The sequence below is a fragment of the Gymnodraco acuticeps genome, unplaced genomic scaffold (genome assembly GCF_902827175.1).
Source record: "Gymnodraco acuticeps unplaced genomic scaffold, fGymAcu1.1, whole genome shotgun sequence".
NCBI classification, from domain to species: domain Eukaryota; kingdom Metazoa; phylum Chordata; class Actinopteri; order Perciformes; family Bathydraconidae; genus Gymnodraco; species Gymnodraco acuticeps.
Genome location: NW_022992351.1, coordinates 5,980,303 through 6,006,373, shown reverse-complemented (window position 1 = coordinate 6,006,373; position 26,071 = coordinate 5,980,303). Strand labels below are relative to the sequence as shown.

The 26,071-nt window shown below is 42.6% G+C and overlaps 2 protein-coding genes across 5 annotated transcripts in view; both read right to left on the bottom strand.

The window, feature by feature from the left end:
* Positions 1-885: 885 nt before the first annotated feature.
* On the bottom strand, positions 886-10,987 carry si:ch211-156j16.1 (uncharacterized protein LOC564557 homolog). The gene is made up of 4 exons (XM_034209110.1): positions 10,501-10,987; positions 4,179-4,592; positions 3,710-3,818; positions 886-2,504 (listed from the first exon to the last, which is right to left on the bottom strand). The coding sequence occupies exons 1-4, from the start codon at positions 10,562-10,564 to the stop codon at positions 2,498-2,500; spliced, it is 594 nt and encodes a 197-aa protein (XP_034065001.1). The 5' UTR covers positions 10,565-10,987; the 3' UTR covers positions 886-2,497.
* An 895-nt stretch (positions 10,988-11,882) lies between these two features.
* The window catches only part of LOC117541853 (forkhead box protein J3-like), a 52,662-nt gene continuing 38,473 nt past the window's right edge, over positions 11,883-26,071 (bottom strand). For all 4 annotated transcript variants that reach the window (XM_034209106.1, XM_034209109.1, XM_034209107.1 and 1 more), the window contains 7 exons: positions 24,816-24,971; positions 20,641-20,848; positions 18,692-18,967; positions 17,136-17,237; positions 15,502-15,774; positions 14,975-15,076; positions 11,883-13,867 (listed from right to left, as the gene is read on the bottom strand). In XM_034209106.1, the coding sequence (XP_034064997.1) occupies positions 13,752-13,867; positions 14,975-15,076; positions 15,502-15,774; positions 17,136-17,237; positions 18,692-18,967; positions 20,641-20,848; positions 24,816-24,971 (1,233 nt within the window). In that variant the 3' untranslated portion in view covers positions 11,883-13,751. The remainder of the gene's footprint in view (positions 13,868-14,974; positions 15,077-15,501; positions 15,775-17,135; positions 17,238-18,691; positions 18,968-20,640; positions 20,849-24,815; positions 24,972-26,071) is intronic.

Below are 26,071 nucleotides of genomic sequence, written 5' to 3'. Positions count from 1 at the left end.
AATGTGTCTTAATAGTTGCCTCTGCTGGGACATTTTGCTGGAGCATGGCTGTTATGATACTTTTACCATGTGTTCATCTGCAGAGGGGACATAGTTAGAAATTCTCTCATAGAGACATAAATCACTAAGAGTATTTGTGTGTGTGTGTGTGTGTGTAAAAGCACATGATCAATGCTAGGCCCACCCAGGAAGTGACTCCACCCTGAAGCGATGTACAGAATTCCCCCCGTGCTGAAGGAGAGAGAGCAGCTTCACAGCCACGGCCCATAGCCTCTCCATCTGCCCCTTTCAAAAGACTCCATTGTTCCCCGCAGTAGTCTGAGGCGAGAGAGTGAGCTAAAGAGAGTTATGAAGCCTGCCGGTGGGGCACGGGCTGGGGCGGAGGGCGTTGGGCTGCTGCCTAAAACCACACGGAGGAGAGGGAGCCAGACACAGAGCATCTCTGTGCGACTCGCAGCCTACTGTTGGAGCCCTGCCTCAGCCTAACAGCACCGTATGAAAAAGTCCACAACATGACATAAAAAACACACCCAACTGTCAGAGGGCTCAACCGCCCCAACGGTACGAGGCCATATGGTCCTCCATATTTGGTGCTGTTTGTTTGCCAACTGAAAAGGGGTTGTTTTTTAAAAAATGTTGCTTTTCTTGAGTGGACCAATCAGAGTGGAAGCTGCCTCTCTGGAAGTTTGTTGAGGATGTGTGTGAAGTGCATTTGCAAATAGAAAATAAGAGTCTCAGATTTTAACCGTCAGAAGGATTTTGGCCTGACTGAATACAGTGTTGTTCAAGAAGGATTTGATTGAAATGCAAGAACGTAATCTAACTGATAGAAAATGGGAGGAGAATAAACAGATATTTGAGAGAAATATTCACACAAGAGAGCTATCAGAGTGTTTTCAGTTTTTTATTGAAACAGTATGAACAAAACACTGCAATTAAATAAAAGGGATCAAACAAATCAGATGGCACAAATTAAAGACCTAGAACTGATAATATGTGGCGAAGCAGAGGAGGGGAAACAAAGACATTTCGTTGCAAACATTTGCAGTGTCTAAAAAGCCTATTCATTAAACATTACATGACTCATTCAGTGCACGTATTAAACGAGTTTGTAAAGCAAGCGGAGCAAAGCTGAGACTTCATTATTTGTACACCCATGTAGCACACTTACAATTGCAAAAAAATAACAAAAACAGGGCATTGCTGCCTAACACTGTGCACTAAAACTATAAGTGCAACTATAAAATGTCATCCTGTGCACGCAATCTGGGGTTAGCTCAACTAAAAGACCGGATGGCTGTTCTGGTAAACTAACTATCAACAGAAGTACTATGAATACACTGTCAAGACAATGCTATCACTAGGTCATATAACCACTGGCGGTGTGTGTAAGCCTCTATAAGGAACGAGCCAGAAGTCACAGAAGCTGTTTTCTTTTGGAATGGGTGGCAGTTAAAAAGTCATTCACATTAATAATGCACTTCAAAAGTTATCCCCCAAACTACCTAGAGAATACCAGAGACAGTGGCACAAACCCTTCTGCTAAATTTCACAGATATGTATTAGGTTTTTATATGTCAGTGTTAAAGTGGGCAGAATGTCACGTTACTCTTGTATATGAGGGTGGCTTTTCTTTCCTGCTAGCCCTCAGAGCTCACGAGTGTGTTATGTCAAAACAACTTCTGCACACAGTGCTTCGTACAGTTGGCCAACATATCTGGCTATATGAGATGATGTGTTAAACTGGTGCATAGGGTTTCTTTAAAGGTCTGTTAGCCACAACAATAGCCTGAGGCTGCCTGTTTACTGTGTATTCTTCCATATGATCAAATGCCAGCCTATGCAACTGCATCATATGAGAAAGTCATTAGCTGTATAATGTAGTCCCCTTGCATTGTATATACATTCTGTGGAATTTGTAGCAGTCTCTCCTGCTTCCTTTCCTGCGTGAGTTCCAAATGTCCTTTTTGTTTTTGTCTGTACTTTCCATTTGTATGTCCTTTCATGCAAATCTAAATCAGTCACTCTTTAAAAAGCAGAGAGATTTGTATCCCTAGTAGTCAGATAATCCCCCCCTTCCCATCTTTCCTAAAAGTTTTTAATTGAACATAATACATTTGAAAAGGCCTCAAATTGTGTGACATCCTGCTGTCACCTTGTTTTGTTCTCTCCAGGGGAGTAGGGGAGGACAGAGCGTTTTATTTATCAGCGGCTCCTGGGGTGAGGGTGGGGCTCGGGCAATGGGGGGGGGGGGGTTCAGGAAGGTAGCGGGGGGAGGTGAGGATGTTTTGTCTCACATACATACAGTACATACATTAACACACACAAGCCTCCCTCCCCCTCCTTTTTGGCAACAGTCCAGAGTCCTGGTTAGATTAGTTTAGTTTAGTTTAGTTCTGGTGTCGTGCTTGTTCTAATGATCGCGAATGACGTCACAGTTCAGTAGTTCAGAATTTCCAGAACTTTGTGCGCTCGGGCTGCTTGGCCGACTTTTTCTTCAAGGGCTGCGGGATCAAAAACAAGAGAGTCAGTGTGTGATTGAAAAAGCAGGATTATTGCATCTTTAGTAGTAAGAGAATCTAAGTTTCAGTTGTTAAAGATTATTCATTTGTACACCTGTTATGATTAATAATACAAAAAATATTTAATTTAAACATTAAAGTATAAAAGTACAAAAGTAAGTAAGAAAAATGAAACAGGTTTACATACAAAAACCTGAAAGGGAGACATTTTGTTTTAAAGTCAGTTTGTTTGGGAGTAGACGCAATTAGTCTTTGGACCACATGTACAGTAAAATAAACTTTTTTCAACAATCACAGAAATACTGATAATTAGGTATTGAGTTAAACACCAAACAGAAGTTGACCACATGCTGGCGAAATTCTGACACACAGTCCCTTTGTTTCTGCGGCTCAAATCAAGCTGTCAACATAAAACCAGCCTGATGGAAGACCATTGGCCACAAAAACCGACACCGATTCAGTAACCAAGCTAATTCCAATAATCACCTGGGACTGTGTGTCAGCAAAAAGCAGCAATATGCATCAAACTTAGCTGGTGGATTTTGGGGAAGAGGAGAATGTTACATTTTTGTGATTTAGGGACACGAGGGGGTTAAACCGATTAAATGAAGGAATCAAGACTGAGAAATTTACAGAAACCATAACGCTCTTCCCGGTTTTTTTGTTCTTGGCAGACCTGTGACACAAGAAACATCAATCATTAGCAAGACATGCAGCTCATGAGCGTTTTCTCAGATGGGAGGGTGTGGTTCGTGGGAACGCTGTCACATAGATGGGAACTCTACGACTCTCGAGGGAAGATCGATGGAGGAATATGTTTAACGGCAGAGAGCAACTATGGTCCAAATGCTTTGCAGTTTGTGTTGTGCATGCCAGGGTCAGCATATCACACAGAACAACTCTCTGTCCAGGAGCCATTACATCACTGCCTGTGTTATTTCATCATAGGATGTGTCAGGGATGAATAGACGCTCATGCTGGTTCTTTCGCTCCATATTTAGAGGAAGCCAGAAGTGATGACTCACTGCACAACATCAATACAACTCTCTGCATTCACATGGATTCAAGCTGTGTGTGTGTGTGTAGGTGTGTGTGTGTGTGTGTGTGTGTGTGTGTGTGTGTGTGTGTGTGTGTGTGTGTGTGTGTGTGTGTGTGTGTGTGTGTGTGTGTGTGTGTGAGGTACTTACGAGTATTTTCCCATTCTCCTCACTACAGCAACCACCACAGCAATGGCGATGATCACCGCAATCAGAGCGCCAATCACAATGCCCACCACCTGGCCAGAACTCATGCCCTCTGTGGGACAGAAACACAAGGGTTAGTACACTTTTTAAAGGCTTTTAAGACTTATTTTCTATTTTAAGACATTCTCAAATCTTTAGATTGTTATGTAGACCAGTGAGAGCACCTTAAATTACTTGTTTTATGTGTTGTATTAAGAAAAACAGGTTTGTATCTTGGAGAACAAAGTACATGGGTGAAATCAGTAAATACTATCCATCTATCTATCTATAGTTCCGTTTCTGACCTTTAAACCCTCTCTGCCAGACACACATGAAGTTGACAGAGTGTCTGCAGTATCATATCAGTTAACAGTAATAGATGAATTCAAGTGACCAGCTTTACACCACCATCCCCATCAAGCACACTCCTCACCTGCTGTGCCGTCTTCAACGACTACCGCTTCTTCTGCCTGGACGGCCTCTGTAGGAACGACCTCTTCCTCCGCCGGTGCGGGGTGGTCGGTGACGATGACTTCAGGGGCCTCTGGGACTTCAGTAACAGCAGCGTCTGTCTCAACGACAGCCTCCTCAGTGTTGACTTCGACTGCATGAATCTCCTCTGTGACAGTTTCTACAACCTCTTCTACTACGGCTGCTTCTGTTGTCACTTCTACTACGGCTGCTTCTGTCGCCACTTCTTCTACTACGGCCGCTTCTGTTGTTACTTCTTCTTCAGCTGCCGCCACTGCTGCTTCAGTTGCAGGAAGACTAGTGAAAACAGAGAGTTCCTCTTTTGGAGCCTCGGTGATGTCAGCAACGTCCAGGTCTGAGGGGATCTCTGTGGGGCCTGCAGGGAGAGGACGCATGTTTTAGTATTTAGGAATACAATCTGTGTACTGTGTTCCTGAAACATCACAACATCAGATTTTCACCAAATTGTTATGGTGGTCAGAATAATTTACAATAACGATATTATCTTGGTATCAATAGACATTTTGAAAATAATAATCCTTTGTGTTGGGGAAGGAGGATAACGCAAGGAAGAAACAGATATGATTTAAAAAAGGTGTTGGATTATTAAAACAATTTAGTCCATATTTGTAGTCTTTTTTTAATATCTGTTAGAGTTATCATAAATACAGGTATATTCTGGCACCCATCTTAGATATAATTTAAAAAAATCACTTAAGTATAAAACGTTTATTTTTAAAAGCTCGAAATACATAATATGTCTTGATATGTGAACAATCGTACAACGATTAATTGATCTTTGTCATAGTGACCAAGACAGGCAGCTGACACAGAAAAAGACCCCTTTCTGTCAGGATGAGTACAACAAAGGTCAAAGAGAACAATATAAATGTTTACATTCCTCCCTGACATAATGGCATGACCTTTCCTCTTTCTCACACGTCTCCCATCACCAGCACAATGCTCCATGAGCACCACACCCCATGACTCCTCCACCCCTCCATCCTGTCTTTAAAGCTCTGTGTCTACAAGATGGCATGCCACATCCTCTGCCTCATTTCCTCTGGAGTGCGCAACCTGTGAGGAGAGCGCGGGAACGCTTGTTAACCCTCCGCCCATTAACGGGAGGGAGGGAGGGTGGGGCAGCAGGGACAACGCCTGATCAAAATAACTTAAGACCCAGGAAAGATTGATTTAATGGTGGACTGAACACCTAGAGGAAATGTCAGCCATATTTCTTTAAAGCATTTACTACTTTAGTTTCTCTTTTTTTGTACAAATAGATATGTAAAATCAACAATCTTGATTTACATTTTGGAAAAATAATATGTAAATAAGTTTAATGAGATCTCAAAAGACCTTCTGTGCCTGCAGTCAAACTGAGGCTCCCATTTTGTGTTTACCATCTGCAAGAAGACATGTATTTAGCCTTGTGTCTTTCATCAAGGTCTGGACTATGAAGCGGGTTAAACCTAATCATTTCTCTCCAATAACCCTAGCAACATCTCCCCACGTAACATCCTCCCAGCCACAACTGAAAGCTATGCCTGGACAGCGCTGCTTCTAATTCGAGGAGGTAGATTTCAGAGTGGCAACAAAATTATGGTCTACAGTTAACTTTCCACTGACAAAACGTTGGCCTGAAATCTCTATAGAGTCGAAAATCCTTTAAAACTCAGTCTCCCTGAAACATTCTCCCTGTAGAGGCGAGAAATATCTTCTAAACTTAGCATCTGACATCATGCTTTCTCCATCTCCGTTTTCTCCAATTGCTCTAAATACTTGAAATAATAGAGAATACTTTGCAGGGGTAAAAATAACTTTGAATGGTCTAACAACCGGTGCAGTTATTCCTAGTCCTGTGTTTGCTATCGTGTTCATTAGCAACAGGCGGGATAAATATAACAAAATATTTGTTCTCACTGAGTACAGGGGGGGGGGGGGTTTCAAAAAGGCGACCCAGACTGTTTGTTTGGCAAGTCTGTAAGCGATGACAAAATGGTCTGTGCTTCACAGAGCATGGCAGTACGCTATGTGTAATAGTCCCCTCAACAATTGTTTCATTATGTGTACAGTTCCCACAATTATCTGCGAGTAGTATTCCCTCCCCACTGTGCTGAGTATCTGGGGTTAATACAGCTGCAGCAGTGAGTAACACAGTAAGACTGCTGCGGTCCACATCCTCTCTGGTGCTTTTAATCTACTTCTTCTCCTTCTTTCTCCCCATGACTCTGCCACTCCCTAAGGATGGGTTTGTTGTTGCTGAAAACCTTTGAGAGAGCGGGAACAGCCCCGAGTCATTTCTGCTGCTTGATTTCTATTGTGGTCTGTCTCTGGTTTGCTGTCTTTGCTCACAGTAAGATGTGTGTGTGTATGGTTGGCATGTGTGTAAGTGACCCTCTGTTAATCCTCAAGGGGAGTAGGAGCACAGGATCATATCCAGAACAGGACCCCTAAAGCTGCTAAGGACTTCTAGGTCAACCAGTCACTAGATATGTGAGCAGCATGTAAACTCATTAAAACCTCAGAACTCTGGGGGCACTATGAAGAGACTCAGACTAACATGCACCCCCCAGCCAAGGAAAATACAGAACAAGTGGATGGAGTTCAAGTTTATTATTCATCCCAGCAATATAAAGAAGACCAGACCTGGACTAAGAAACATTTACGTAACTGTGGCGTTGCCATTATTATTCCACATTTTCTTGGTGGTGCACCCGGGCCCTTTTACCCACCATTACATCATTTTGACCACACATGCTCCCTCACATCCACTACCACGTGAAGCATGAATCTGCCAGAAAATCTTCCTGCCAGTTAACAAACGCAAGCAAGTGGCAGTGAGTTCATGCAGTAATGTGTGTGTTTATGGGTATGAGTGTGTGTGTGTGTCTGTTATCTATGTATTAAAGGGTTCATTCATTGGTTTTAAAAACGTATTCTTTTCACTCAAGAAGTGAATGACAACATGAAAACAAGTAGAAGACTACTGGTGATTATACTGTCTGAAGAAATAGATTTGATTTATTAAGAAAATAAATGTAGGACAAATTACAAACTCAAGTAGTAAAATAAACACCTAATGTGTATTGAGGATGTTTTCTTTCTACTAATCTGGAAAAAAACTTGTTATGGCAGCGAAACAGCCCAAGGTCTCAAGTGTCAGATAAACAACTTTGACTAGATTTACTGGCCTTTTCAAATAAGCCAAACAACCTTAAATAATGTTTAGTGATGGGATGAAGATATACAAGGGGGGGACAGAGAGGTGTAGTGTAACACAAAAATAGTTAAAGTGGTACAGGAATACACCAAAAAGCTGTGAGAAAGATTTGGGGGGGGGGGGGGGGGGGGGGGCACCATGAGGCTCCACTCCTGCCTGGCATAAATAAAACCTTCAGAGAGAGTGTCAGAGTGAGGGAGGCACACAATGACATACAGTGTGAGACAGGAAAGAAGGGAGTAGCAGCTTCCAGCCATTACGATCACAATCAGCTGTCACTGAGGGCCCCCCCCTGTGTGTGTGTGTGTGTGTGTGTGTGTGTGTGTGTGTGTGTGTGTGTGTGTGTGTGTGTGTGTGTGTGTGTGTGTGTGTGTGTGTGTGTGTGTGTGTGTGTGTGTGTGTGTGTGTGTGTGTGAGTTGCTAATTCACAGTCTTGTGTGGGAGGGAAAGGGTCGTGCAGACGGTGTGAGGGAGTGTGTCCACCTTTGGAGCCCAGGAATGTTTTTTCGGCGCTCGAGGAGAGAAATGTGAGAGATAGGCGCCCTGCCCATCTGAACGCACTTTGACGAGATGCCGCACGGCATAAAACCCGACCCCCCCCCCACCACTGCTCCACAAGTAGGAGAGTCAGCTGTGGAGATACTGGTGTGTGCCATGCATTGCACTCTGGGGGATTTTGCACGAGACAGACTGGAGTGGAATATTCTCAGCCAGTCTTATCACAATGAGCGTCCACTCTCGCACATGAACGGATTTCTTCCTCCTCATGGTCTTACTTGGATAGGAGAACATGCAGAAGGTCCCATCTGGACTCCATTGCCAGGGGCAGAAACGGGTCCAGATAAATGGGCCTTTAATCTTAGTCCGAACAGGTCTGATTAAATTCCTAACATGTAATGAATCAGGGCAGGGATGACTTTAAATGCAGCCACTGTAGAAATGACAAAACAAACAGATCGTGCAGTGGCATCACTCTAAACCTTCTCACTCCCTACTTTTCCTTTTTAAATCTAAACACCCCAGACTTCCAATTTAATCAAACAAGCCTCTTAATGTATTCCTAATCTTGCTAACCTTCCAATCCAACATCATAAAAACACCCACCCAGTTGTGTAAGTGTTCCTTAGTCAGCAGCTCTGTCTTTTCTTCTCCAACTTTCTCTTGCACCGTGTCTCAGGTCTCACCCTGCTGCACACATAGGTGCTAAAGATATGAGACATTTGTGTCTTGTGCTCACAGAGGACTAGGAGACACACACAAAAATAAACATACATTACTGACGCTCTGCTATACAGCGTCAGGTCGTCAGGGCCTGGGCTCGGTCCCCGCTCAAACGTTCTTTCCATAAACAGATGTTCCTTTCTCCTTGTGGAAAACTTTGGAAGTATGACTGGGCTTTTTTCCCCTGCTCAAAACGAGACTGGGTTTACGTGAGAAGTTGTCCTTCTCTAATGGTCCCTCTTTACCAGCATGTGTCTCATATTTGGAGTATGAGCGCAACATTTGAGTCATTTTCTAGAAGTGGGCACGGACAAAGGCCATTGACCTCTCCCTTCAGCAGCCAGATGTGACGGGGACGTTATAGGCCCAGAGAGGCAGACAAAACTCATTAAGAAGGAGACCAGAGGAGGGGGGGTTCACTAGTGTGAGGGAGGCGGTGCGGGGTTTTACAGGATACATGGGGCTAGCTAGTTAAGTGAGCAGGCGCGAGAAGTTAAAAGCCCCCCATTTGAGAGCCATGGATGTTGGGCTTATTTTTCTTTGTTTCCTCTTTTCCTGGGAAAACTGAGGCTGAGAATGATTCTGAAAGCTTAAGGACTTTTTTTTCTTTTTAAAGAGTAAACCTCCATGGTAATGGTGCAGGCACGTCGTCTCCTGGTAAAGGTTGTTGTTTAAAAATAGCCCCAGCCCCTCTCTGCTCCCCCTGTGCCGACACCAACTCTGTCCCCCGGGGTCCAGAGACTCATCAAGCTGGGACGGGGGCAGAGAGTTGGAGGGAGGCGGGGGACTATTAAGAGAGTTTGGGGGGGGGGGGGAAGGGGGGTTAAGTGATAAAGTTTGATACCCTACCAAAGATGGGTAAATGCCAAGGGACGGCGTGCTGCACGAACTGATAACATGCGGGTGAAAGAGGGTGGGGCGCCTCTTGAGGCTCATCACGTACAGGGTGCTCTCCCTTCTCGTCTCTTGCTCCTCTCCTCTTAAATATAGAGCCTCTCTCTATTAATACCCACACGCTAAGCAGCCCTGCCCTACAGTTCCCTCAGCCACACCCCCCCCCACCCCCTGCCTTCTGCTTTCTGGGCAAACACTGCTGGTCAAGGCGCAGGAAGGGAAGACATGAGAAACACAGAAACATGGAGAAAGCAGAGTAAACATGAAAGTGGCTGCAGTGAGAGAGAAATGGGAGACGGTGGATAATCTTTCAGATAAATGTGAGCGGAGTGTGTTACAGTTTTCAGCCCCCCCCAACCCTCACTCGCTGAGTATGATCGCTAGTTTGGGAGTCTTTCAAAGGATATTCCTTTTCTTTTCTTTGCCAGTGCCAAGAATTTACAGACACGAGGCAGCAGAGCTCCTGCCATTACATCACATTTCCCCTCAGTGACTGCAAATCAGACTCTTTCTCAAGAGCTCAGGAGTAGCGTGAGAAGGAGGAAGAAAGTGAGATGGAGGAAGTTCAAATGTTTCAGAACAGACTATCCACTTCAGTTGGCCCCTCTTTGTTCAATTAACACCCTTGACCAAGACTTTGGATGAGTGACTCCCGGCTAAGGTGGAACATATGGGCCAGACTACAGCAAGATGTTTTAGGGGCAGTTTACAGTGATAGTGAACAATAAGAACATTTACAAATAAAAATAAAGTCTTTAGAATTTGTAAATAAATACACAAATAAAAAATGGTGTTAAATGTATCCTTTAAAACCAGCATTTAGAGTGTTATTATTCAGTCAGCAGGGATTAATGGAGACAAAGAGTGTAGTGGGGTAGGCACATGGAGGGAGCGAGGGGACACAGTGTGCCAACGGCAGGATGGGATAGAGACAGTTTTCACTTACTTGCATGTGTGAAAGCGCAGAAAGGGCCAGCCAGGGCCAACAGGAGCAGCAGTTGAACATTCATGGTGGTGAAAAGTTTTCTCCTCCAGTCAAAACCTTTAGGGGATCCCTTGGGGCAGAGAGCACGACACCGGAACCCTCGCACACACGCCACACACACACACCAACCGGTCTCTCCGGAGGGGAAGGACCCAAAAACAAAAAGGTCAAGAAGGAAGATAAAGTCGTCAGGGGGGAAAAGAGGTGACCTGAGATCCGTTTAACTGGCAGAGTTGAAGAGGAACAGGCAGTTGCTCTCACAGCTGGAGGAAGAAAGAGAGTGGTGGAGGGATGTAACGAGGACAAGAGAAAAGAGAGGAGCTGTGGCCACTTTGAGGAAGTGGAAGGGGAGAGAGGGACTGGCACACAGCAGGAGAGAGAAAAGAGACTGTGTGTGAGTGACTGAGAGTGGAGGAGGGGTGCTGGTACTGGTGGTGGGCTGGGCCGGCTGAGGAGCGAGGGGCAGGTTGTGCTGGGAGGAGGGAGTCCGGATTGGGGCAGTGAGGTGGCTTCAGCCCTCGTTGGTCCAGCCCCGAGCGGGACGGGGTCTCCTCTTGGTGTACAGCCAGGCCCCCTGTTTGCAAACCCTGCAATGTCAGTACACACTCACACACACACACAAACACACTTGGAAAACACAGATAAATAGACAGTTGTATTATTTATAAAAGACAAGACAGGCTCTTCAAACTATATCTGTGCAACTCGTACAATTAAAGCAACAGGCTTTTCAAATGCTTTCTGAATGAATGGAGCAAGATGTAAACAGAGGCCTAAAATAAGCCTTAATCACAGAGTTAGCAGCCAACAAAGTGTCTGCAACAGAACACAGCTTCACTTGATGTTACGTATTACAATTCTGAAGTGTTTAACAGCAGACAGCATCTGCATGTATCTTTAAAATCATCAATATGGTGCATACAAAGGAAAGTGGCTGCGTGCATCTGTTGCTGACAGACAGTAGAAAGAGAAGGCAGCTTTTAAAACAGGTTTGGCCCGTGAAAAGGAGCCGTAGATACAGTTAGAACATTGTGTGACTTTCACACCGACAAGCATGGGTGGTCTGCTTAGTTTACATGCGATGGAGGACAAACAAACTGCTGCTTGGCACTAGGCTGACACCTGTTGGACAACAAGCTACGAGGGAAGTTTATCAAGTCCCTCTCTCTGTGCTTGTTTCACCTGAATGATTTATATTTTACAAACTCTGGTAGACCACAGCAGTATGTTGGATAAAGAGTACAATATAGAACATTTCCAGCATAATTGAACATGTTCTGCTGTTTCAAACATGCCGACAGCTGACGAAATAAGGACAGCAGAAGTGAGGTTAGCGCAGTAAAAATGGTCAATGACATTTTAATAATAAACACTGAAACAGATTTTAACTGCTGAACTGCCATACACAGATTATTTATAACACACAAAACGCCAATGGTATTTTTTTTATCACGTATTTACAATATGCTGAAGATATTTACATACTTGTGTCTCCTGAAGGACAAATAACAAAATACTTTCTCCTGTTTTCTCTTTTCAGTCTGTTTTTCAAGGGCAAACATAGGAGTAACATAGCATTATTTACATGGACAACAACACACAAACATACAATATATTCATATATGCTGGTCACTGTTATACAGCATTTAATGGCAATAATGAGTATTTTTCTTTTTTTTTTCTTTATAATGAGACCTTGTTTAGACCATTTGAACAATCACTGAGATCTTCCAAACAGAAGAGCACTTTAAAGTCCCATATTTCACTTTGTACCCACTTAATACAAAAAAAGGACTTTTCTCTTGTGTATTTTTTGAGCCGTACGGAGCTGTATGCTAAATGAAATCAGAGAGGACTTACACACACACACACACTTGTACATACAGATAAAATTAAACATCACAGTAAGAAAAGTTACTAAACTTTTGTTTAGTCTTTGCTCCCTTTTGTTGATATTCTTTTTTTCAAATGTATTTTGAAACAAAGAGATAACATGTTCACATTGTCATTTCATTTCTTTCATTCACCAGATACCATCAAGTCTAATGTTGTGCAAAAAACAGCTTGGTCGTAGTTGATATGCACTTTCCCAAAAACCTTAAACCTTGGAAAACTGAATTATATTTCAGAAAAAGGATGCATCCTTGTTGACAAAGACATTTTAAGTAGTGGCTGTTGTTTCAGCTACTGAAAAGCGTATTCCACAGTATTTTTCTATCAGGTAGCTTATAAGCTGACAAATGAGGATTTTCAACTTTTTAGGCTCGCTGTCCGGGAAGTGAACACTGACAGCACCCAACAACACGCGGTAACCTCAGATACAGTATGGAGATGTAAATGTCTTTGTGTTGGTCTGACATGGTTTATGAATGTAACACCCTGAGAACATGGCAACATGGACTGTTACACATACACAATAACAACATTTAAAATGATCAAATAAAAATGGATTTAGAATGTGACAGCACAAAGACAACTAATGAACAGATTGTGGTGCATCGACCATTTTTTAGGCAGAAGGATTTAACCAGTTTAACCCAGCAGGTGGCGCTTCACTCAACCACTACTGATTCAGGCTGAACAGGTGCACTGTCATCACTTTCTGCTTCATAAATCCTCCTTCTAACTGTAGCTGTTAAGAGCCACAGCCCTGCAGATGCCCAGTGCCGAGTGAAAAACAGATGTGACGAGAAGGAAAGGATGAACATGTTGAAAGTGATTGAATGATGATTTTTCTGCTGTTTAGAGAAGACAAGGTTTCAATTAATTTCAGGTACAGGCGCTGAAACTTTGCAGACACAAGTTGTAGCAGGAAACACAAAAGATTTAAGAAATCAAAAAGAAAAACAATTCACAGACAATTTAGACAACACTTTGGCGACTTGTTACCCTGTTGGCACTATGGGGACACGACGTGACACAATTCAGAGAGCTTCAGACGTCTTTTGGCTTTGAACGTTATGTGTTCGAATCTCGGCTTGGTCCTATCCCATGTAAGTCTTATTTTTTTTATGATTGTCTTTATACTCAACATCCACTTGTTTCAGGGGGGAGAAAAGGCCAGCAAGATCAGAAAAATTACTTTCCGTTTGTTTTCTTTTTCTGTTGGATTGTCTTCTGTTTTTTCACTCGGGTGAAAGGAGGTCAGATTGTTCCATACCTCACCTGTCATCACATGTCTCTCCATCCCTCTGTTCCACCTGTGGCTCAGTTTAAACTATGGAGTCCCAGTCGAAGTCGTCCTGGATGTCGTCTGCAGCGAGCATGCGTCTCACCTGGAAGTGTCCCAGAGGCAGCCTGTGCTGCTGGCTCAGCTGGATCAGGTGACCTAAATATGGGAGGAGAGCAGAAGCCTTAAACATAAAATATGACATGTTCTGCTACTAGTGTGTCTAATGAAGCTCATCGCAAGTTCAACCAGGAAGACCTTCTTTTACTCATTAATTTACTATTTTCCACATTACTACTCTCTCTCTCCTTTCAATAAGTGATCGGGGGCGTCACTCCCCAGCTTAACCAATCACTTCGCTCTATTCTCACAAGCCTATCATAGCACTCCGCTAATCCTTTTAAATCTGCTCTCCTCTCTGACAGATGTCATTTCAGGTGAATCGACGCAACCCTCCTCCACCCCTTTTCACCTCCTGTCCCTCTGAATCCAGGCTCAAGCTAAGCCACTCCCCTCACGACCGAACCCAACTATCCATTCACCACCACCAGTGTCTAGACCCCGGGGGATTTTATCGGATCGATTCTCCCCATCCGAATGATACTCCTGCACAACGGGGCCTAATCGCCAAAACTCCATCACATTCATTTGTGTATTCCTGGCAATAAATATCTATTCTTACATCAAAACCGTCTCTCCTAATTGAAATGGTTATTCTGGTTTGTTTTGTGTTTGTACCTTTTAAGTGATTTTATACTTATTTTTATGTTTTGTGAGCTGAGCTGTGTGATTTTATGTGTTATCTATCTCTCTGTATAGCACTTTGGTCTGGAGGTTTTAAAGTGCATTATACATAAAGTTGGATTGGATTGGATGGTGGCTGCTAATGCTGGCTCACCTTTGTTTTCTGATAACTAAAGATCCAGTAATCCAAACATTATCATTAAATGTGGTTTAAAACGGGATAAAACCTACTTTTGTGACATCTTCTAGTAACAACTGATTTATGAGGCATATCCTGAGCAAGCCTTGTTACTAAAGGGCCATTTAAAATTCTCAAAACTGTGGTGAACTGTGCCTTCCTGCAGTTGGACACGAGCACACTTTTGATATTGGCACACTTAACCTAGGCATTTCGTTTTTTACCAAACAAATATTTATTACTGTAAAAACCCGGTCACCTGTGTGATAAAAAACAGTTTACAAACATATACTCTGCTTCCTCCTTCTCCTCCTGACCTGTTTAAAGAGCGTGGGAGGACTCACCTGTCATGGTGGGAGCTGTGTTGCTCATCGGAGAGATGTGAGGGTATCCTGGCGGGCCCATCAGAGAGGAAATGCTCTGTCTCGAGTCTATGTACATGTTTCCTGTGGGGGAACAGACAAAAGGGCAATGACTAACTGTCAGATTAGTATCCCGACTTTCACACATGCTATGTGTCTCTGCAGAACACAAGCTGCTGTCTGGTGCACACAGTTTTACTGCCATATTATGCTAAGCCTGAGAAATCCTACAGAATGTGCCGGATCTCCCACTGGTGAAAATATCCCCTCGTCTTCATCGCTCTACTCGGGTTGCCATGAAGCTGACAACATCCATAATTCCCTTGTAAATCTAGAATGGGCAAACAATGGCCCAGTGAGGAGAGAGACTGTAATTCAGCTCCCAGCACAGCAGGTGCAGAGATGTTAAATACTCTAAAAAGCTCATGTTAAGATAATGTTTAAGCATTTCTCTTCTCTTTTGAAACTCCTACATTAAATATTTTCTGAGTTTATATCTATCTCTGTACCCGTGCTGATGTGTTGGTGGTGTTGGTTGTGTTGGCCGTGCCGATTGTGCTGGCTGGCCTTGGGGTGCATGGCCCCGTGTGGCTGGGCGGGGTGCTGCGGGGCTCCTGGGGGTGTCGGGTGTTGGACCTGAGGCTGAGGGTGGGTGGCGCCCTGCGGGGGGATGACCCCTGTGGCAGTGAAGAACTGGTTAATGGAGGAACACAGGTCGGACATCTGGGCGGGGTCCAGAGACCAGTTGTTGAGCTCCGCCTGCCGCATGCTCTCCTTCAGACCTGCACACAGAGGAACACACGTCACATACTTTCCCTCTTACACCTTACCTGTTCGTTAAATACCTTTATACCTAAAAGGAATACATGTATCTAATTAGTATTTTTACTGTTTAACAACTTCACATTCACTAACTGTTAACATTACCATGGCTACACAGTTCCACCAAATTATATATAAATGATAATATGTCATTTATTAAATTATAAATGTCTTGAGCATAGTTCCATGACACATTTGGTTTCTGAGGATCTTAAATATAGTTTAAAATAATATTCCGTGAGTGTGAACAGTACGTCTCCAGGATTTACAATTATAATTATGAGTGGGTATAAAAACGAGATGAAATACCGGGCTCACATGATCCCTGTTGTAGGGAGAATATAAAGTACGCACTGATTTAATATGGGGTCCATTCTTTAAATAAGATTAAAAACACACACACATTTATAACATTCTTCTTAAATAAATAAATTCATTAAAAAGCACCACATATCCTTACAAAGGCCAGCTGATAAAATCCTCCACTATAAATGTACAGTCACCATTGTTCCACTTTAATTATAAGCCACAAACCATCACTCTCCTGACAACATGCCTGTTGCGTACAACCAGAACCTTAATCGATAACGCCGCCTGTTCTTCAGACAGAGACACACCTAAGATTTATTCACAGCCTGCCGACAGATATTTCAAGATCAAATTCATAAGGCTTGTGTTTGGCTGCGACAGAGAGCAGATTCCTGCCTTCTCTGGAGGTGAGCCAGAGACGGCGGAGGATGGCATTATGACGGTGTGATGGAGGTCAAGCGCTGCTGCAGGAGGAGAGAGAGAGAGAGAGAGAGAGAGAGAGAGAGAGAGAGAGAGAGAGACCAGTATGTTGCCGACCAGCCGTCTCCATCCATCGTGTGTGGATATTGTCGGCTTTGTGCGCTGACCGTGATAAGAGGTTGTTACTGAGCCGGGGCCTAATTGGATTATTCACATCATACAATTGGGAGGGAGGGAGACAGTGTGTGTGTGAGAGGGGGGAGAGAAACAGAGAGGGCAACCTCTCAGATGCAGGATAATGACTTTTATTAGGCCAGTACTATTACGACGCTGGATGTTAGAGTATTGTGCCTCAAGGACGAGTGCATATGAAAGCGTTGAGAGGAATCATAATGGTTTAATCAAAGTAACTGATCGGCATAATAAGCATTTTATCAATTTCTACTGTGTTGAAACAGGCGTCAATAGACAGCTTTATCAATGCTCATTTTGGATGCTGTTCACACTGATGACTCTTAGCGGTGTGTGTGTGTGTGTGTGTGTGTGTGTGTGTGTGTGTGTGTGTGTGTGTGTGTGTGTGTGTGTGTGTTACCTTGAAATGGGGAGAGGTCTAAGTCAGCCCAGTTGTAGCTGGTAGCGATGCGGCAGCTCTCTTTCAGCCAGTCCAGGTTTGGGTACCAGTCTGATGACATGCCTAATAATGAGCACACACACACACACTTTAAAAAATGTAGCAAATTCGAGATGAAGCAACAAAGAAAAAAGAGAATCATTCTCATTACCAATGAGATCTAGATAACTGTTTTGTGTCATCGTCATTTGGAAATTGTTGAGATCTTCTTCAGCTTCTTACATTTTTTTAAATTGTTTGTTTGTCAAAATAATAGTCAAAATTCAAAGATATTTAAATAAAGATTATTGTATATTATACAAATGTATAAACAGAGACAAAACATTTTGAGAAACAGGAACGAGATTTAAAAATGTTCCACGATATATCACTTTAGTGATTAATCCGGCATCAATGCTGTTGTCTTTTTCTGATCAATGTGACAGTGTCAAATGATCTGAATCATATGAACTGAACCAGATGAAAGAGTGGTATTTGTTTCAAGTTCTGCAGTCAACCACAAGGTGGTGTGACTTCACATGAATAAAACCCAGCCACAGCTCTGCTTATGAAAAGAAATGAAAGAAGAAAAGAAAGAAGCTTTTTTTTTTTCTCGCCACAAACTAAACAACAATACATTCTGAGACGGCGGATCAAAGACAGAGGGATTGTTTTCATTCATCCTCTGCTTGGTTGAGGGGAATACTAACCTAGATAAATAATGGCTGAAGAGTCCTTTTTTGGCCTGAGAGCTCTGTTGCACAGACACAAAGGGAAAAAAACCACACAAAAATCTGGGAATGTGAGCAGGAAAGCCGAGGTAAAGCTTGGGAGATGCCTGTCTGTATCAGCGCAGCCTCATATTATCCAGCGCTCTGGGACCTCAGAGAGGAAACCGAATAATAGAAATACAATGAGTCTGTGCAGAGACAGGCCTATTCGGATTTATTAGCTGAATTGTATTCACACCAATGTGGCTTTGGGAGTCAGGAGAGGTATATCATTGTTTGGGGCATCAATATATATGAAACAGGAAACTATACACTTTGAGGGTTCCTTGAGAAGAATCTAGGAAAAGGTTTTCAGCAGAGGAGAGAAATCGCTGCGTGAGATGTGAGATATGAACACATATAAAATTAGAACAGAGGCAAACTATGATTTACAATTCAAGTGAGGGTTCCTGTCATGACAGAATCCCACCTATGTTTATAATAAATCCATAGCAAATAGTTATGATTGAGGGCCAAATGGTGCGCCACTTCAAATGTTGCTGAACCAAGGAATTGAGGTATGGCATTATCTCCTTTTGTTTGGGAGAGGATGTTCCAGTGTACACTATGGTAAACAAGATCAGCATTGAAAGAGCTTTCCATAGCATTTAGAGAGTTCAAACAGCTGTTACTGTATCCTTTCTAGATACTTCTAGGTATTTAAACACAGCCAGAATCCTTTTTTTGTCTGATAAGTACACTACTAGGAGGGATCCCAAGTCACATATGTTCAGCTCCTACAAAGACATCATATAAACTGCGTGTCACCTGTTGTAGGGCAGGTCTGTCCCGTGTGGGAGAGAGACGGGTGCTGCTGGGAGTGGGCCGGGTGCTGTTGGTGCTGTTGGAGCTGGGTGTGCACCTGGTGCTGGCTGTGGCCGGAGTGTGGGGAGAGGTGCTGCTGCGAGTGGAGAGGGTGGTGCGAGGCCTGGCCGTGGGCGTGTTGGTGGTGGTGGCCCACTCCGTTCCCAGCCCCAGGAGAGTGCTGGTAGGAGCAGGCGGTCCGGGGCGGCTGGGAGGAGTCGCCTGGCATTCCCATCAAACCTGCCAGAAGAAACATCACAGGTGAACAACATGAAAACTTTGAAAAAAATAGGCCACTTCTTTGTTTATCTTTTCAAACAATTCAGACAGTCCTGTCACAAATATACAGTTTATAAACAATCAATTAGGGTTGCCTATAAAGACATGGATGATCATTAAGTTTGGCCACGAGTGCGTGCACCTTCATCATAAACTTAACTCTTTTCCTTAAGTGCATTTATTGTCCTTTGACGAGATGATTTTGACTTTTCCTTTATCTAATGTTTCATTGTTTATCGCTGAAAGACTGACCTCTTTAAAGATCAGCAAAGTGAGACACAGGTACTTTAGTTTATCCTTTTCTGACCAACAAATCTAAATGAAATCCATGAGCGAACGGAGCACTGAGCGTATCCTAGCAGGGGAGTTTTCCACTCCCGCCTGTGGGAGTCGTTACGCTTTACGTGCCTTTAAAAGTATATCTTATTCCAATTCCTTTATTCTCACTGCCATGTGTCGGCTCAATGCTTTCTGAAAAATGCTTTATAGACATTTTTTGTTCTGTTTGTAAGTCATTGCAGGATTTTTACTGCCTTAGTTTTGTTTCACATTCCTAATATATTGCACTGTATGGGTGTTGGGAGGGTTTTTGGGGTCCTAGAGGGACAAGTTGATTTTAATGTGACAAAAGGGAGAGAAGACTCTGGTTAAAGCTTGGTTGTAAAAAAATGTAACACCCGATTTTGCATGTTGCTTTTTTTTTTTAATATATATATATTTGGTCTCCATTATTGTGCTGTAATTTATGAGGATGAATATTGAGCCGAGTCATTTATATTTTGCTGTGTGGTCTTGGACTCAGTGGTTTTTCACAATGAGCTTTTCTGTCTTTGTGACTCAAATGTTCCAATGCCACTGGACATCGTTTCCTGTTAAGCCTCACACTTAGAAAACCCTTTCAAGGATCTACTGAATCCGTTGTCTTCTCCACTTTCCATCTAGGTGTCGGTGTCATATCGTTTCTTACCAACTAGTATTCTCACTGTCTTGTTTTTTCCGCGAGTGCCCCCCTGACCACAAATTGAAGGGACCTTGTCAGAGGGTGAACACAGGCAGCAGATACGGAGCTCAACAGAGCGCATCAATCTCCTCGGTTCCTGAACGGACGTGGATGTGTTTCGTGGAGGAGAAATCGGGAGAGCGAAGGTGATAAGGGGGGGGTGGAGGCCTGTTGACCTGAACGCTTTAGGAAGCAATTAGCAAGATGCTTCACAAACTTTAAAACCAATCTAATTAGCTGCTATCAAAGCTGCGGAGCCTCTTGCTCTGCTCCACTGCAGATGTTTCCAGTTCTTTTTTTCCTCCTTCTGTTGAATCTTCCTCTTAATTGCCTTTACTCATTTGACTGAACGAGCCATAAAATGCAGATATGCGGAACAACAGATTGTTTGTTTATTAAAATACAATAGAGTAGGAGTAGAGCGTGATGGAGGTTAATACTGGAATGCTTTAACGCCAATGGAAGCCATGTTAAATACATTCCATTTCATTAGGAGTTTAAGCTTGACTGTTAATTATGTGCATGAAGCCTGACATAAAACGTTTACAAGTTTTCATTTTTTTCTGCAAACACATGTGTCAATTAAGATGTTGGACATGCACACATGAACAGATACACACTAATCCACACCCACCTTGCTGTGAGAAGGACTGCTCAAAGACACACTTGTAAAGACTGCGGAAAGAAGCGCTGAGGTCCTCGAAGTCCGAGAAACAGAGCGGCTTGTCCCGCGACTCGGGGACGGGCAAACCGTACTGGGGCTGGGTGGGAGGGGGGGGAGGCGGGTGTACGGGCTGCTGGAGACTCAGGGACTGGGACGAAGGCTCCGAGTGGCTGCTCACCTTCAGAAATACAGACAGAGGGGAGAGAAAACAGACGGGCAGAGGTTTAGAAATACAAATCAATGAGGGTGTTGGTTTGAGAAAAACACACATCAAACGCTGAATTCACATTGCAGTTCAAAGGGTAAAGATTGTGGTCAGACCAGCATCAGCACTGCATCTAAAAAACACATCCCATGCACTTCAATGAGACCAATATGGCAACAGCGGTCATATTATTGGAGTAAAAAAATGCAACACCAAGAATGAAGCAACTAGTTTTGTGCACAATCCTGGTACTTCTGGGGTTTTTAGCAGTTATTGTAACAGAAATACACACATTGTAATTAAATATCAAGAGAGGCAGCTCTTTGTGCCTGTAGCCATCAGGCTGAAAAATCAAGGGTTAACCATGTAACCCATCAAAAATAACCTGCACCTAACATTAATAATATTGGCACCGTATGCACAACCTTTACCCACTCTGGTACCTGCACATTTAAATATGTATATTTACCATGCTAACAAATCTGTATGTACATTCACCGGATCAAAATGTAGCTCACGTTATTATTGTCATTTCTATTCATACATGTTTATTCTTATTTAATTTGTTCATATTTTATTGTACTACTGATTATATTCCATGTTTGCTATCCGTGTTTCTTTCTTATTCTGTTGCTGCTATGACAACGGCATTTCCCTATGGGGATCAATATAGGTCCATCTTATGTTATCTTATTTTATTACACAAAAGTGTGGATATTAGGTACAGTGACTATGATAAGCAGAAGCAACTCTTACACTAGGTATAATAATGACAAACACCAAACAACCTAAAAGCAGCTGTTTGGGTAATGCATTAAAACAAATCAGCACAGGTAGACACGGACTGACAGTGAGCTCACAACTCCAACAGAGATTTACAACATGTAATGAACATCAACATATACTGTTTTTAAAATCCCTGCGAAACACTGGAATAATAGAGGAGGCTGTGGTGGCAGGGGTTAAACTGCTGAAGGCAGGTAGCGGCACGGTAGCCTGGTATGCAGATTTAATGAGCGGCAAATGTTTAGATGTATGGTGTTGAGACAGGACAAGGACATATTCAGTAGGATTGGAAGATGAGACTATAACAACGTCTGTGCCTGTCTAAGCTAAATTGAGGCTCAAAATTATATATTATACCAAATACAGTATATATAATAAAGATTGTAAGATTAATAGAACAATGATTACGCGAAAAATCCGCTGAGTTGTCACTGTGCAGTGTTTGGTATTTAAAAAGTATCTTGAAGAGGCCTCTAAGTATTGCAGTGGGCTGCTGCCTGTTAGTCACTGCACAGGGCAGCACAATGTTCCTCGTAGGTGAAACTAAATTAAGAAACCTGAATTTCATTTGGGAGAGCTGCACTCTGAAATAGATAAAAAGTTACATTCAATAATGATCACAATTAGTTTCAAGAAATGCAATTTATTTTCCAATTGTGCCATTCAAATTAAAATGTTCACATTAATTCTTCCCACAAATCATTTTTTTTTATTCAATATGATAAACATACCAAATTCAATTAAAAAGGAAATCTTTTGCTGGCACGGGTTTCTTTTCATATGAACACACAAAAACAAAATCCACTGCTTCAATTTTCCTTCTCATATTGTGAATGCAGCCTGTCGTCCTCTACGCTCAATCATCTCATCCCAGCTGTCATCCTCCTCACCATCCGCCCGGCAAACACAAGCAATTTGCTGTGATCAGTGTGCCTCCGCAAATATAAGCCAACTTAGCATGACACATCCTCCACACATCTACCTCCACCCAGCAATGGCCGCCTCTCCATCAGCTCTCTGTCTTTGAGGTCTCTGCCAGTGATGCCACCAGTCATCACGTCAGTTGAGGGGGGGGGGGGTTCACCTGCAGCAGGTAATGAGGCAGAACTAACACTGATCCCCCCCGTACCACACTGCAGATGAGGCCTGGAGCGGAGAAGGAGGAGGAGGAGATGGTGGAGGAGGCGATGGTGGAGGAGGCGATGCAGGGAGGAGGAAAACAAAAGATGGCCTCTAGAAATGAGAGGTTAACGAGATGAGATTGCGCTGACCTTTGCTAATGCAGGTGGGAGGTGAGCGGGGGAAAGTGATTGATGGTAAAAAGGTGAGCAGCTGTTACAAGGGAAAAATAATGAAGAGTTGGAGGATTTTTCAGCACTCCTGTAATTTCGGACCAAATGTTTGTGAGACTGGCCTTTGATATTGTATTTGGTTTGAAGGGACGGACAAAGACACATTGATAAACACGACAAATGCACCACAAGTCCTTCAGAAGTTAATTACATGGACAAAAAAAAAAAATGAATAGCCACAATGAGATTAAGCTGTTGAGTAATATGGTCAAAAAAGGTTAAATAAAAGGATATACACATTTTAAAAAAAAAAGCTATTTTCTTCTAAGGGAATTCCCTTGGAGCTCCTTAAAACCCACTGCCTGTGTTTTAACATGTTCTTTTGTTTTGTTGTTCTGTCTTTTAATTTTTTTATTGAAGTATTCCAGTAATGCATGTTGCATGTTTTAATTTGATTGTATTTACTTGTTTAAAATGAAATGTGTTTTAGGTCGACTTGTACAATCAGGAAGATCAGGAGAAACAAGACGGAAAAGTTATTGTTCAGCAGCCAATTTGCATCTTAACTTGGGTGACATTTTACATTTAAAGGTCAGATAACTGTTTTTGTTGTTATATCAGCTGGTGATAATCATTTCTTGTTTCTATCAAATATGTTGTTTTAAATCTCTCAACATGTGACAGTTTAGTTCATGACAGAAGAGGTGTCAAATCAAGTTCCTCCTTCACACAGTAGAAAGACGACTTATCATCATGTCACACACACACTGCTTGAGACTAAGTAATTTGAAGGACCTTGTCTCATAAAGGACGAGGAATCCTTTAAACAGCCAGTGTAAATCTTGCCAAATATGTCTCAGTGTATCAGTGAACTGCCAAGTCTGCATTTTACTTTACACCGGCCAAGACTGTAGGGTGAGTGAGTGAGAGAGAGAGGGTGAGTGTGTGTGACTTTGTTTCAAATGCTAGTGGTCAGGCATCATTTATATGCATCAGAGATGATAAAGGGGAGCTGTCGAGACAAAGGGATGACTGGATGTTTCCTGTTGTTTTATTTGTGCTCTAATGCAGCTACTTCTATCAAAGCAAAGCAGCATTTCCTAAAGGTTCAGAATTTAAATGTGCTGGTCGACCCTTAGGGGTGTCAGGGGCTGCTAACAGTATCGATAGTCATCTGCAAAAAACAAAAATTCAATTCACAAGCTAAATAATGCAAATGTCTATGCATATAAAGCAACTGTGAAGAGAAAATCTACACTTTTGCGATTGCAGTTGAAGCAAAAATACATGAAGTTTTGATAAAAATCTCTATGGGTTTTGTTCTGAGAGGTTAAATAAATGTCTATTTGGAAAACAGGGAGTTATATTGTTTCTTGTAACTACTCCTTTGACTCCATAGAATAGACAAACAATAAGAATGTGTCTATTCATGCCATCTGCACACCTGAATGGACATTCCACCAATTATTATTTGCTTGCAAAGAATGAGCATGAGACAGGAAATGAGCATGAGACAGGAAATGAGCATTTCAGCAGCTGGTTATCACCTCCTCAGCCTGCTCAGGGTACAGAAGACACCTTCTGTACTGACAGTGTCTGCACCGGTGACCCAATCCTCCAGATAATGACAGAATCAAGTGACCAGAAGAACATATAGTACAAATTATTTGAAATGCTGCTGGTTTAAGATATACAGTAGCAATTCTAGATCTGTTTTTAATAGCAGGACTAAATGAAATGCTATTAACAAGAATCTGAGGCAGCATCAGATCAGCTGTCTTCCCCGTGCAGAAGGACTTAAAGAAAAGAGAAATGAAGGAGCTCTCACTAGACTTTCACCTCAAATAAAGAAAAGGTCTTACTGGTGTGTAGCCGTGTACGTTGCTGCCGCTGCTGACAGCGGTTGTCAGGTTGTTGAGGTTGACGGACGCCATACTCTGCTCGGAGAGGCTGTTGCTCAGGCTGCCCAGACTCCCTGGACTCTCACTGCCCTCTGCCTCAGGATTGTACAGTGCTACCTAAAACACACACACACACACACACACACACACACACACACACACGATCCATGTAAAAACAACATTAAGGAAATCCATGGGGCAAAATGTCGAAGCAATACCCCATATTAACTCTTTTCTTCCCTGAACATGGTGATTATGATTAAATGTCATGACCCAGAAACCACTGGGTCACTTCAGAAATTACTTTATTGTCTGAGAGTTTGGCACCGATGGAGACACGAGTTGCGCTTCAGAGGAAGTGTACTGTGTATTATCTTGTGGTGACAGATCACAAAGCCTTTAAAAGAAATGCCTCAGGATTATGTTGAATCATGTTTCTCTTGTTTTGTTTGAATGTCAGTACTTGTGAAGCAGAGCGCCAGTGTTACCTCCAGGCTATATTTAATTGTACAGACACAAGTGAAATGATAGCCTTCGGGTGAGACAACAGTAAAGGATCTCTGGGGTGGTGCTCTACCCTGTAGAACATCTTGTAGCTGAAAACAAAGAAGTGTTTTCTGTTTCCTCAAATGTTAATCCTGAACCTTTTTTTGTTCTGGTGTATTTGGTGACATCTCAGTGAACCTGTAATTATTCTTGCTGTGTTACTGTACTAACAAGAAAATAATTGTGTGTTTTACTTTGAACATTAGTTGTTTATATACATGCATAAGGAAAGAAAAGGGAAACTGGCAATGACCATTCACCTTTGAAATTCTTTTTTTCTTCTTAGACTTTCAGTTACTGCAAATTAACAAACTCGAGTAAAAAGATCTCTGAAAGTAATTAATGACTAGAACAACCCTCAAGGTAAATATATCTGTTATTCTAAGCTCTTGAATCATCTTATAGGAATGTATTTTTCAAAAGCACAGGTCCTCTCCAAAGCAAACTGAATATAGTGAGCCAATGTGTGAGTGAAGCACCGAAGCACTGCTGTGCCTGCAGGACACCGCCTGTCTGGATGTGGGTGGAAATCATTGACGTTGGCATCAGCATCATTACCATCAAGGTCCTCCTCTCCCTGCTCTGAATCATTTGTTCAAAAATGTATGGTGACGACTAAGACGAGTCAAGTTTTAAACAGATTTCTTGTTGTGTGACACATCAAACTGTAC

Excerpts from the sequence above, each read along its gene's own strand:
- si:ch211-156j16.1 (XM_034209110.1), bottom strand. The coding sequence starts at position 10,564 with ATGAATGTTCAACTGCTGCTCCTGTTGGCCCTGGCTGGCCCTTTCTGC. Across the intron at positions 4,593-10,500 it reads CTGCGCTTTCACACATGCAA|GCCCCACAGAGATCCCCTCA; the intron begins GTAAGTGAAAAC and ends CTCTCCCTGCAG. Across the intron at positions 3,819-4,178 it reads CGTTGAAGACGGCACAGCAG|AGGGCATGAGTTCTGGCCAG; the intron begins GTGAGGAGTGTG and ends TCTGTCCCACAG.